The 13,279-nt window shown below is 35.1% G+C and overlaps 1 protein-coding gene across 1 annotated transcript; it reads left to right on the top strand.

Moving 5' to 3' along the window:
• Nucleotides 1-9,475: 9,475 nt before the first annotated feature.
• On the top strand, nt 9,476-12,968 carry LOC145037492 (uncharacterized). Its single transcript, XM_078986167.1, has 7 exons — nt 9,476-10,069; nt 10,969-11,068; nt 11,418-11,483; nt 11,706-11,820; nt 12,006-12,088; nt 12,602-12,663; nt 12,769-12,968. The coding sequence occupies exons 1-7, from the start codon at nt 9,909-9,911 to the stop codon at nt 12,878-12,880; spliced, it is 699 nt and encodes a 232-aa protein (XP_078842293.1). The 5' UTR covers nt 9,476-9,908; the 3' UTR covers nt 12,881-12,968.
• The last annotated feature ends 311 nt before the right edge of the window (nt 12,969-13,279 follow it).

The raw sequence follows: 13,279 nt of genomic DNA, 5'->3' as shown, positions 1-13,279 counted from the left end.
CACTGGAGGACATGCTTAGAGCATGTGTGCTGAATAAGTATGTTTGTTTCTAGAAATCCAATATTTTCTTATGTATAACCTGTAATCTTAAAACCCTAAGACCATAAATGTAAGCAATAGTGTACTGTAAAGTAGTATGTAGTTTTATATTTTTATAAAAATGGTGAAGTGCGAGCTTCCCGTAAACCATGATAGTATCGTTAAGCCCTATGTGAGTTATTATAACCATGCTTAATGGGACTGATATGTCTGTACAACGTTCTTCAAACGTCGGAATTGGTAGATATTTGTCTCCCTAGACTGGCCCGTCTAGCTGTAGTGAACAACTTAGGTGTGGGGTTGTCAATCCCGTATAGATACACAACTATCCCGCTCTCCCTCTAGGAGACTTTGGTTATAATGCATGACTTAAAGTGTACGCTAGGTAGGTACAATGAAGAGAATGTCTCACTAGAGCATTGACATATTTACGTGAACTACGACTCTTCCTTTTTTTGTAAAATGAAATAATTACACTATTGAAAATTTATGACATCCAAACTATACCATTTATAGTTTTCCTTTTTGTAAATTATTTATATAAACTTTATATAAATATCAAGTTGTAATCTTGTCTAGTGGTAATATATGTTGTTAAAACATAATATTCTTGGGTTTTACCCCACCAAAACAGTGATGACTAAAAATATTATCATTTCTACTAGAAAGGCTATTTGTTTTGTAAAAATTACCGGAAACTTGTAGTTTATACAACATATTCTGGTTGATATTTGTAACAAAAAATAAATCATATTTTACACATGAAACTTCATATGTCGTGAAATTTTCGTGTGAACAAGTGGTGATGTTTACATTTTTATATAAATATCATACCACATTTAAATATTAGGTATGAGACTTGCAAGTAACAAAAGGAAAAACATATTTTTACTTTTATTCCCCCCCCCCCCCCCCCACACACCCTAAGAACATGTAAAACTAAAAAAATAGGGGTATGAAGCTCACCTTGAGTGGTTTTGATGGGTGGATTCGAAGGGGGTGTTGAGAAGATCCTAAGCCTAAACACTTTTTTGGAATGGATGAATTTCCTTGGAGATGGCTTTATCCTAAGTGTTTTAACACATTTAGAGTGTGTAAATGGAATGAACTAAACATAGGATTGTAAAGGATGCTTAGAAGTCTTGAATTTACTTACCAAACCTAGGAAATGCTTGAAGAAATGAGCCTCTTTAAAGCTTGAAGTTTGAACTCTTGAGAGAAATTGGAATTTTACAGTAAGTGGAGTGGGATTTGTGGCATGGGAGGGGATGATCTTGTCCTTAATAAAAGAAAAGGAGATTGATAAGATACTTATTTAGATTACTGGAGGTTAATGTATGGATGTTTGGTGGGTAATTAAGTGGGTTACTGTGATTGTATTGGAAATGGGTGAGAAATCAAATCCTAAATTCAAATTTTCTTGTCTTATCCTCATTCTAGACCGCAAACCTCATTAAAATATCCAACTATGACCGACCTAGGGTGGACTTTACTTTTATTTTTTGGTCATAGGTCTTTTCCCATGGTGATTTCGGCCTTAGTGGGTCCTTAAGGTGTGTTTTCAGCCTTAGTGGAGTTGCATGGTTTTGATTTCAGATCTATTGTTTCCTAGACAATGTGATTTCGGGTTTGAGCAATAGGAATTACGAAGATGATGGCCTCAAAACTCAAGAATTCAAGGTCCTTGCATAATTTCATGTTGTTATGTTCAAATTATTTTATTTTTGTATGAAATTTTCAAGGCTTAATCAACATGAAATTGCAAGTGTATATTATCTTTAATTATACACATGGTACCCTCTTGGCTTTTAAATAACATTATTGCATCAAGCTACATATATATATACACTGTGTACCCTCATACACAAGACCTCCTTAGACTTGGTTTGACCCAAAACTTTCTAGTTGTCACACTTCTCTTGTTTCACATTCTCCCCCCCCCCCCCCCTCTCTCTGTAAACTAGGGTTTTTACCCCCGTACAATTGAAATCATGGATGCATCCATGATTTTGATACAAATAGATGTGGAGTTGGATGCGTACTTCAAAAAGAAACAAGTTTCCCAATGCAAAGACGAATTTCTCAATATTCTATGTGAAGAAGATGATTACGAGGCAGTAGATGATGCTCAAATTGAAAATGATGCTCAAACTAAAAATGATGCTTAGACTGGAAACGATGCTCAAACTGGAATCACTAAAGAAGAATCATATGAAGATTATCTGGAAGGTAGTAATGGGGAAGATAGTGATGAGGAATTTGAGTATTCCACCCACAATCCAAAGGTGAAATGGAACAAAATGAGACCAACGCTTGGTGAAAGGTATGAATCCCCACATGAACTGAAATTGTGTTTAACCAACTATACTGTTAGTAAGGGTTTTCAAATTCATTTAAAAAATGTGATAGTATTAGACTAGTGGCAATATGTGGAAGTGATCCATATAAGTGTACATTTGTGGTTAGGGCTTCTTGGATGAGTACTAAAGTCTTTCCAAGTCAAAAAGATGATAGACATTCATAAATGTGTTAGGAATTTTAACAATTCAAGGCTTATGGATCCTACCTGGTTAGCTAGGGAATTTGTGAAGGAGTTGATTAGGAAACCTAATTTAAAATGCAAGGAGATGCAGGTAATTATACAAAGTAAATTTCATTGCAAAATTTTATGGTCTAAGTTTTATAGATCAAGGACGAGGGCACTGTTATTAATTCATGGGAAATTGAGTGACCACTACGCAAGAGTTTGGGATTATGGGCATGAGCTACTGAGATCTAATCTAGACAACACAGTTAGGATTACAGTTACTGTAAACCATGATAATACCACAATTTCATAGATTCTACATTTGCTTTAAAGTGATAAGAGAGGGGTGGAAAGAGGGGATTTCGTAGGGTAATAGGATTGGATGGTTCTTTTTTGAAGGGACAGTGTAAGGGTGAGTTGTTAATTGCAATAGGTAGGGATGCCAACAATTAGGTGTATCCTATAGCTTGGACATTTTTTGATGTAGAGAACAAGAACAACTGGAAATGGTTCCTGGATTTGGTTAATGATGATCTTGGATTGCAGGGTGGAAGGTGTGTGTGTGTGTGTGCGTGTAATCAAAGACCAACACAAGGTATTGTAACTATCTCTTTATTTTTCATTATTTACAATAGTGTATGGTGTTTCTAATTAACTTTTTTTTTCATGTTGTAGGGTCTTGTTGAAGCTAATAAGGATATTCTACCATATGTTGAGCACATGCAATGTGTCAGGCATCTCTATGCCAATTTTAGAAAAGTTTATAGTGAAATGGAGTTCAGAAACATATTGTGGGTAGCTACAAAATCTACCATAGAAGGAGATTTCAAGTTTAATATGGAAAGGATCAAGACAATAAGTTCTGCTACTTATGATCATCTCATAGCAAGGGAACCAACTTCATGGTGTATGGCTTATTTCTCTACTGGCTTGGCTTGTGAGGCTGTAGAGAATGGGATTGCTGAGTGTTTCAATGCAATCATTGTAGACGCAAGAAAGAAACCTCTACTGACTATGCTTGAAGAAATTAGGCTTTACATGATGGAAAGGGATTTCAATATGAAACAAGAGGCTGAAAACTGGGTTGGTGAAGTTTGTCCTTCCGCGGTAACAAAGATGGAATAATTTGGAGAAGACATTAAGTAAGTATTTTCAATTGTTTTATTTTTACATGTTCTATCTTATGTGTTTGCATAATATGTTCTATCTTATGTGTTTACAGAAGTTGGTATGCAGTTCCAAGTGGAGTAAATGAACATGAAGTAAGGAATGAGTTTCAAAACTATAGAGTTGAATTGAAGGAAAAAAGTTGTGCTTGTAGATTATGGGAAATTTCAGGGTTACTTTGTGTCACACCCCAAAACCAAGAACGGCGGAAACGTTCTGGGGCGGAGGACGTCATGTAAGTATCACAACACAGTAAATGTAAATAAGCAAACAACATCATCCATTGCATTAAATATATAATTTTAATACAAGTGTGTTCTGTACATTATAGACACCAAAAATAACGTATATCAAAATAATAAGATGAGTCTTGAATGCGCTCCATCTTCTCAAAAGCTGGCCTCGGTACCTGTCTACTGACGACCTGAGAATACAAGTTATTTTGAAAGAGTTTATCAGCATTAAGCTGGTGAGTTCATAAGTATTTTTGTGTCGGTATTTGTTATCCAAATGTTTGAACATGTATAAAGTATAAGTTTGTAAAATGTACGTAAAGGTTTGCAATTATTTGTAAAAGTTTGAATCTCTCAGAAAAAAACCTATATTTTCTATTAAAGTAGCCTTCTACCAAGGCTTAACTGTTTTGTATGCTCATTTGATGTAAAAGTGTGTAATTTCCCAAATGTAACTATCATTTAACAAAATATAGTTGTACATAAACGTTTAAGTGAGGTTATCACTAAAAATATGTAATGGGTAAATTATTGTAGTACTGTAGCCTTGTATTATAAGAACTACTGTTGTACTAACTACCTTAAACCGGATTTATATTAAGGCATTACGTGATAAATTGCACCATACTATCGACTAGTAACAACGACAAATGAATGGTCGTAATAACGGAATGACGTTTGGCACCCGCAGACCTGCAGGTCCGGCTGTAGCTAGCAGCAAGGTGTAGGATTGTCAATCCAGTATAGATCTATACGCAAACTCACGCTCTCCCTTCAAGAGAATTCTGGCTACAACTCGAGCCATGACAGTTAAGTCATGCTCCGATTTAAATCACAATAATAAAGTATTCATGTATATGTACTGTTTCTCGTTCTAGTATATGTATATGTATTGTTTCTAGCATCATTGTACATGTATTGTTTCTAGTATATGTATATGTATTGTTTCTAGCATCATTGTATAAGTATTGTTTCTAGTATATGTATATGTATTGTTTCTAGCATCATTGTATATGTATTGTTTCTAGTATATGTATATGTATTGTTTTTAGCATCATTGTATATGTATTGTTTCTAGTATATGTATATGTATATGTATATGTATTGTGTTACCTCGATGGTAACTAACTATTGATGTACTGATAAATATGAATATGGAAGTACTTTTATGTCTATACATGTATATATGATATATAACTAATGTTGAAACGACCTTCGGATGGTCACCCGAAATCCCACCAGACCACATCTCAGTGCGCGAAAAGGAAATAGGGCGGATGGCCTTCCTAAGCCCTTTAAACATTACTTATATATATATATATACATATATGGTCATGCAATTTATAAGAAGTAAAACAAAGTTTAATAAAAGCATTTGATAAGTAAAAAGAGTTTGTAAAACATTTGAAGTGAAACAGTTTGATAAACAGTTTGAACATTGAAAAAAAATCGTTGTTTTCCTAGTTATTAATCACATGTGATTAAATGCAATCACATGTGATTGAAGCAATAACTATAAGTATTTGACTTGTATTCCCCCCCCCCCCCATAAAGTATTTAAAACATTTAAAATCATTTCAAAGGTTGATTCAAGGGGTATGAACTCACTTGTGGTGAGTCGTTTGAATTGCAGTGTCGGATACCATGCTAAGTGTCAAACGGACACTTGTTTACACGTTCGAGCCTAGTTATCATATAATAAGCATGTATATAACCAATTAGCCACATAATAACTTAAATAAATAAGTTAAGACACTTAGGAAACATGTAAACACTTTTATGAGTGTTTAAGGTTCAAATGGTTGCATCTAAGTTGCTACGGGACAAGGCAAAAGGGTTTGAAACATCAAATGGCCTTGCATAGGAGTTCACCACCCAACAAACCCCACACCTTGGAGTTTACGGCCGTAAACTCATGGGTTTATGGCCGTGAACTCCTCAAAGGGTGGTCTTGGGTGTTTTATGGTGCTATCTTGATCCTAGAACACTCCTAGCTTTGTTGGAATAACCCATGAAGTAGTTTAAGGCTCTAGAATACCCCATAGTGGAGTTTTCGGCCTAAAGTCCATTCACCCTAGAGTTTACAGCCGTAAACTCCTATGGGGTGATGGCTTTTAATTGTTTTGAGGCTCTTACACATCAAGGATGGCTTCCATGAATTTATCTAAGGCTAATGGGGACAAGAGGCACACTTTTGTGCCTTCACTTGGAGTTTACGGCCCAAGATATGTTCCTTGGCCGTAAACTCCTTTCAAGGAGTGATTTTTATGTGTTCTACTCTCCATTCTAGTCCCAAGTACTCAAGGTAAATTGTCTTAAGGCCTAAGGTGTGCTTGGAATGATTTTTACCCTTAGAAAAGGGGTTTACGGCCCAAGATCCTTCCTTGGCCGTAAACTCCTATAATTCTATCATTTTGAAGTGTTTTGAAGTCCAAACTAAGCACAAGTATTATTGGTTAAAGTCCTTAGGCTCAAGGAGGCAAGTTAGGGCATGTTTAACCCTTAAAAAGGGGTTTACGGCCCAAGAAAGTTCCTTGGCCGTAAACTCCTCTAGCTTGTTGATTTTGGATGCTTTCTAGTCTATAAAGATCATACACAAGGTCCTTTACACGTTGTCTAACACGGAATCGGGACTAGGAAGCCTTAAAGTTCCATTTTGGAGTTTACTCCCCAAGAACGTTCTTGGGCGGTAAACTCACGGATCTTGTATTTTGGACATGTAATTGATGTTATAAAGCATATAACAAGTATTAAAACACGTTTAGGAAAGTAGACTCACAATCTGGGATGAAAACCCGAAGATCCGTCAGAGAGAATTGGCTTTTCTCTAGTTGGAATTGTGAATAATGAATTAATTAAATTCAGTTAATGGAAGTAACTTATGGGAAGTAACTTATGATCAAAATATACTCCTAGTTAATGGAAGTAACTTATGGGAAGAAACAAGTTACACTAGTGTTAAAAGAAGAAGACATGTTTCAGAAAATCAAGACAAGTACTCTCAAGTGTCAAGCAAGGGTAGAACTATCTAGTATAAAAATTGTCTACAAAGGGGACACAATAAAACATCATGCAAGAATCCTAAAGTGGTTCCTGAACCTCAACCTAAATAAAAAATGGGTAGGCCTAGGTTGGAACCTGATTTGCATAATTGGTCAAGAACTAAAAGAGAATGTAGAGGTGGTAGAAGGGCTGGTGTAGGAAGAAGTAGAGGTGGTGGTAGGGGATCTAGTGGAAGAGGAAATATAGGTAGTGGTAGGGGATCTGGTGAAGGATTCTAAACAGAATATGGGGAGGGTACTTCTGAGTTTCCTAAATGTGAGCCTGAACATGTAGTCATTCCAAATGTTGAGAGTGAAAATGATGTAAGTCCAGATTTTCACAATCATATAAGCTTAACCATTGACAACCTAAGGAAATCTTTTTACATTACAGAAGAGATCATGGACTGTCTTGGACCCAATGAAGCAGAATTACAACAAATTAAAGGTCTTGGATTGAGTGAACCAGAATTACGACAAATTGAAGGTCTTGGATTGAGTAAAGCAGAAGTATAACAAACTGAAGATGTGGATGTTGCTATGTCACAAGTATGATTTCTCATTATTCATTTTGTGATGTTAAATCTTGCTAACTGGCCTTTTTGTTATGCTTATTACAGGATGTTGGAATTGCTAGCCAAATAACAATTGAAGAACTCCCTACAACTCAAGCACTTGGAGATGAGGAAAGGATGAATGAGGATGATGACTAGAGATGGCAAAAAACCCCGTACCCAACGGGTGCCCGAAACCCTAACCCGAGTTGACCGGGTAAATCCCCGAGTTGACCGGGGATGGGTATTACCCGAATATAAAAAGCGGGGATAGGGATGGGGATGGTTTTACCTATCGGGTACCCATACCCGTACCCGAAACTGGCCCCGATGGGTACCGGATATCAAATGTTCATTAGACAAAATAAGGTTTTCTAACAATCAAACGTATGGTTTTTGGAAGACTTTTTATGTCTTTTTTTTGCAAAGAATGATTTAATATAACCTTGAATGGTATTGTTCGTGTTTGAAGACATTTAGTGATTATAATGTTATATATTACTTCTGTTAGTTTTTGTTTTGTTGGTTAACATATAATTATGAGTAATTTTTCATAAAAGTTCAAAACTTTGTAACGGGGAAAAATCTCCGATTACCCATTGGGGATCCCCGATACCCATTGGGGATGGGGATGGGGATAGATTTTTAATCCCCGATGGGGATGGGGATTTGGGTATGGGGATGGGGAACACGAAAACCGGTATACTCGTACCCATTGCCATCCCTAATGATGACATAGATGAGACGGGGATGGGTAAGGTAATGATGAATGAGGAAAGGATGGATGGTGAGAGAGAAATACCTTTCACATAACAATTGAATCAGCTCAGAAGGAGCCCTATAAAGAGGAGCAAAGTGAATCAAGTCAGAAGGAGGAAGCCTTCAGAAAGGATAACAAAGATCAAGTTGCAAAAGGTGGTTGTTGTCAAGAATGAAAAGGGGATGAGTTCATCTAACTCCCTTAGTCTAGAATAAGGTGTTTCTAATCCCTACTTTTGTTAAGAAAATGTATAAAACTTTTGGGTTGGAGCAAATGTTGATATCCCTTTTTGTTGATAAGCCTCTACTGTTGATAGCCCCTTTTGTTGACAACCATATAAACTATAGGTTTTGGGCCCCTAACAAAACACAAAAGAAACCACAGAGACATAAACAATGATTTCCATCTTTCTCCTTCCACTGCTTGTTGTGCCATTGGTTGTCCGCAACGTCTCCAAAAAAGTTCCCAGCTGGTCGTTCTTGCCTAAACTCCCCAAATATTTGATGGTTCTTCAAATTGACGTTATTGTGTAATACTAATAACAGATCTGCATACCACTGGTTTGGTAGAGGAGGATGCACCCAACGAAAGTACTTGCAATCTTTGAGTCCATTATGGTACTTTGGGCATCCTATAAACCTTCTTCCTGGATTTAACGGAATCCATGAAGTCTATCTTCCTACAAGATCACCACAATAGCACCTCTTTCTAAGACAATTCATTGAAGATGAAGAAGACATTTGTCTTGGTCCTCCACTGCTCTTGCTTCAATCGTTGTCTGCTAGGGCACGAATGAAATTTTCCACTATATTTAAACTTTAAAACAAAGATATTAAATGACTCACCAACCACCTCTGCAACTCCTTGCCACATAAACAATTTTATCCGGCTAAATGAAGATCCCCAGTAAAATAGGGCCGGAATGTTCAATTTATCCGGTTTCCAGAGTTTTTTTTTCAAAGAAAACATCAGGAAAAAAGTGTAACTTTTCTCAAAAATTTAGGATTCTTTTTAAGATTTCCCTTTAGATAAAACAAAAATTAGGCTATATATGTAATTTCCTCATGTTTTTACATTCTTGTTTCAGTGTCTGTTACTATTTTGATTTTCGTTTATCTTGCGATATTTATGAGAACGAGGTTTTACGTCCAAGGGGTGGCAAGAAAAGCAAGAAGAATAAAAGTGTTGTTCGACTTTTTGCATAATTTATAAAGCAAAAGTGGCGAGCAATAATGGTGCAAAAACTGAATTCTCCTCAACACCCGCATACCACTTTCCTTCACCATATCAAATTCATCCACCATCGCCGAATAACCAAATATATACCCCTAAAAATCCTCAAAAACACCAAAGGATAATCAAATTGCTACTGTTCTCCTACCTTCCATCGCTAAATTCATACATACAAACATACCCAAAACCTCTTTTATACCCTAACAAAACCCGGGTGATAATTCGTTTCGCGGGAAGGGTTTCAAGTTTATCGATCAGGGTTTCAACTTTCAAGGAGTTGTGGTGGGAAAGGTCCAGAATTGGCGGGAATCCTGTTGAGTAATTGCATGCCGAATTAATAGGATTTCTTTTTTAATGGCGAATCCATCTGGAAACGGGACGCATAATAACGACGCGGCTCACCCGAGTCACAACGGCGGCAGTTCGGTGCCGGAGCCGGCGTTGCAGCAGAATCCTGGCGTTTCTGTTGATTGGACTCCCGATGAACAGTCAATTTTGGAAGATGGTCTTGCCCAGTAAGTTTCTTTTTATGTACTTTTTTAAAAAAATGGCTTAAGTCAGTTTAATGTTGTGAGCATTTAGGGTTTGGTTAAATTTTTTCTTGTAAAGGGAAAATCTTTGTATAAATAGGAAAAAAGTTTGATTTAAATTTAATTTTGTGGGCATTTAGGGCTTTAATCAAACATGAAAGTGATCACGAATAATTAAAAAAATATCATTACCATTGGGAAGTGCAATTTCTAATGGATAATGTCTGCCTTCATTGTGCTTTTCAACATGTGGTTTAAAATATATCTGAAACAAGTCCTTAATAATTTTTTTAATTAACCTACTTAGGTCAACAAGACATCTTATATACCATGGATGTGGATAAATTAATATTTTCTTATGATTTCTTTAAAAATAAGGTTATGCCCCTATAATTAGTGTCATTTGATATGATATGCCATTAATAATGAGTGTTTTTTCCCCTTCAAAAAAAATACAAAAAAAACCCTTAAGGTCTTAGAAATTAAAAATGCCATTTGAAAATTTATTTGGGTTTATAAATTGTAACTTCCATAATTAAGTCTAAACAATTTTCTTTCAAATTTATGTAAACTTTGAAGGGTCAAGTTGGGCAGGGGAAAAATAGATGGGTCAACCCGTTTATCTAATAGGCTGTTGGGTTAAAAATCTAGCCGTTTAGTAATTAAACAGTTGGGTTAGGTTTGAAATTTTTAACCCGTTTAGTTAAACAAGTCGACCCAACCCGGTCCATGACCCATCGCCAGCTATATAAATCGTTCTTTCTGTATTACACAATGTTAATGTTAATATCCCCCTCCAATTCAAATATCGAGATCAAACATCTGAATCCAAATTTCAGATTTAACAAACTGTTTCGAGTATTAACTTTTATATAAAAATTCAGGTATGCATCTGAATCAAACATCATCCGGTATGCAAAGATTGCTGTGCAATTACAAAACAAGACTGTGCGGGAAGTGGCTTTGCGATGCAGATGGATGTTCGTAAGTTCAATAAATTCAATTTTGATTTTCCTTAATTGCGCATGCATTTCCTACATTTTATCATCGATCAATTGCACTACATTAACTATGTATTTATTGACACAATGTGCTAATTAGGCAACCATTGAGATTCTACACATTGGTAACTATCCTTTCTAGTTGTTTGTTTTTAGGCAAACGATAGTTTTATACGATCATTGTCTATATTTGTACAAACAAACAGATTGATTTTTTATATTTAGGTAAAATGCAATATGTTATGTTCATTCAAAATAACATCTCTCTGCCTATGTTAATCTCAAAAGTTGATATTTAATTTATTCTTTTTGATCTGATTCTGTATTAACAGAAACGGAATATTGGCAAAAGAAGTAAAGAAGATTACATCTTGACAAGGAAAAGTAAAGATAGAAAGGTAAGCTTTGTATTTCATAATCTCTTTCTCTTGTGATGCTTTTTGGTTACATGCTTGTATATTTTATTTACATTTGTATGTTTTAGTAATGTCAAATTCCAGGATATTTTATTTATATTTCTGACTTACCTGATACTGTTCGACAATTGGCATACAAATACCTGTTCTTATTCTGAAAGTTTAAGGAAATTTGTATAAAAATATCGATTTTCCTTTTTACAGGAAATAATGAATGATCATTTGCCAAGTACATCTCATTTACAAACTCAAAGTGGGTCGTCTTCATATGCTCCAGAAGTGGTGGGAAATGGACATCAAAATGATATAATTTACAGTGGTTAGTTGACTTGACTTCTTTCTTTGACTCTTATTATTGTATCTTAATTTTGAAGCCATTTTAATCATAGAACGTAACCTTTGGGTAATTTGTGTAAAACACTAATGTACTTTCCATTAGTAGCAATGTACTTTACATTTTCTACTATATTTTAGCATTTTCTAACCTTATTATACTGCTTACAGTTCTTGCCAGTCCAGCTGGACAACTTCTTAAGGAAAGTGCAAAAGCTCTAGAGCAGATTTCTGCAAATTTTGAGACTCATCAGGTAAGTCATCCTAAGGTTCAACTATTTTCATTTAGAGTAAATTACTGAAATCATCCCTATGGTTTGGTCAAAATTACACGTTTGGTCCCTAACTTTTTTTAGCACTCGGATCGTCCGTGTGGTTTGATTTTCTTGCGTTTTTCGTCCCTTACATACATAAAGTTAGGGACCAAACGTGCAATTTTGACCAAACCATTGGGACGAAAAACGCAATAAAATCAAACCACAGGGACAATCCGAGTGCAAAAAAAAATTAGGTACCAAACGTGTAGTTTTGACAAAACCATAGGGACGATTTCAGTAATTTTACTCTTTTATTTACTTGTTTATTATAAAATCATACTTTGAAATCTTCCTATTACAACATTGTAATAGGAAGTAGCAACATATTTTGATTTCTTCCAATTACAACATTGTATTTTGCAAAATCTGTGCAATTATAGCAAATGTCATTCTATAATTATATAACTTTATCAAAATATGGTCTATGTATTCTTATTGACCTTGCAACAGGTACTTGAGAATATCAGTCTCCTTTACCAAGTTCAAAAAAACATTCGACATATCTTGAACAAGTAACTTTTCCTCCTTTTGGAATTGTAATTTTTGTATATAATTTTTTTTTTTTTTTTTGTAAATTATATGAAAATAGATCTAAAATTAATATTTGATTCTTGCAGTTTAAGTGACACGCCTGAGAAACTAAGGCAGATGCCACCACTTCCAGTGAAGCTGAACGAAGCTCTTTTTCACTCTTTAATTCCCCGTGCGCCATTGCAGCAACAGATGTAATGATTGTTGAATTTCATAAAAACCATTAAGGAATAATAAATTTTCTAATATTTATTTTAAGCAGTAAATAGAGGAATAATATTTAGTATATCATTTAATGTTCGGAGTTTGGAATTAGGGTTTCGTAGTTGGAAATTTGAAAACTAGTTTTACCGAATTTTTGTGGTAGTAGCATACTGAGCCTATCTTTTGCTTCAATGTAATTCGGATTTTTTTTTTTTTTTTTTTTTTTTTTTTTTTTTTCATTTTGAATTTTGATTGAGCGGTTTTGTTTTGACTTGAAAGACTTTGTTGGGGTGGTACCTTTAAGAGAATAAAGACCTATTTGATAGTTGTTATCTGGGAAAGTGTTGTTTGAAAAGAAAACACGTTGTTTAATTGTACATCTGGTTTTGTTGA

This window comes from Lactuca saligna, chromosome 3, assembly GCF_052625555.1.
Source record: "Lactuca saligna cultivar CGN05327 chromosome 3, ASM5262555v1, whole genome shotgun sequence".
In the NCBI taxonomy this organism is placed as follows: domain Eukaryota; kingdom Viridiplantae; phylum Streptophyta; class Magnoliopsida; order Asterales; family Asteraceae; genus Lactuca; species Lactuca saligna.
The sequence above is the reverse complement of the archived record's forward strand: the minus strand, read 5'-3'. Positions and strand labels throughout refer to the sequence as shown.

Excerpts from the sequence above, each read along its gene's own strand:
- LOC145037492 (XM_078986167.1), top strand. The coding sequence starts at position 9,909 with ATGGCGAATCCATCTGGAAACGGGACGCATAATAACGACGCGGCTCAC. Across the intron at positions 10,070-10,968 it reads TTGGAAGATGGTCTTGCCCA|GTATGCATCTGAATCAAACA; the intron begins GTAAGTTTCTTT and ends ATAAAAATTCAG. Across the intron at positions 11,484-11,705 it reads GGAAAAGTAAAGATAGAAAG|GAAATAATGAATGATCATTT; the intron begins GTAAGCTTTGTA and ends TCCTTTTTACAG.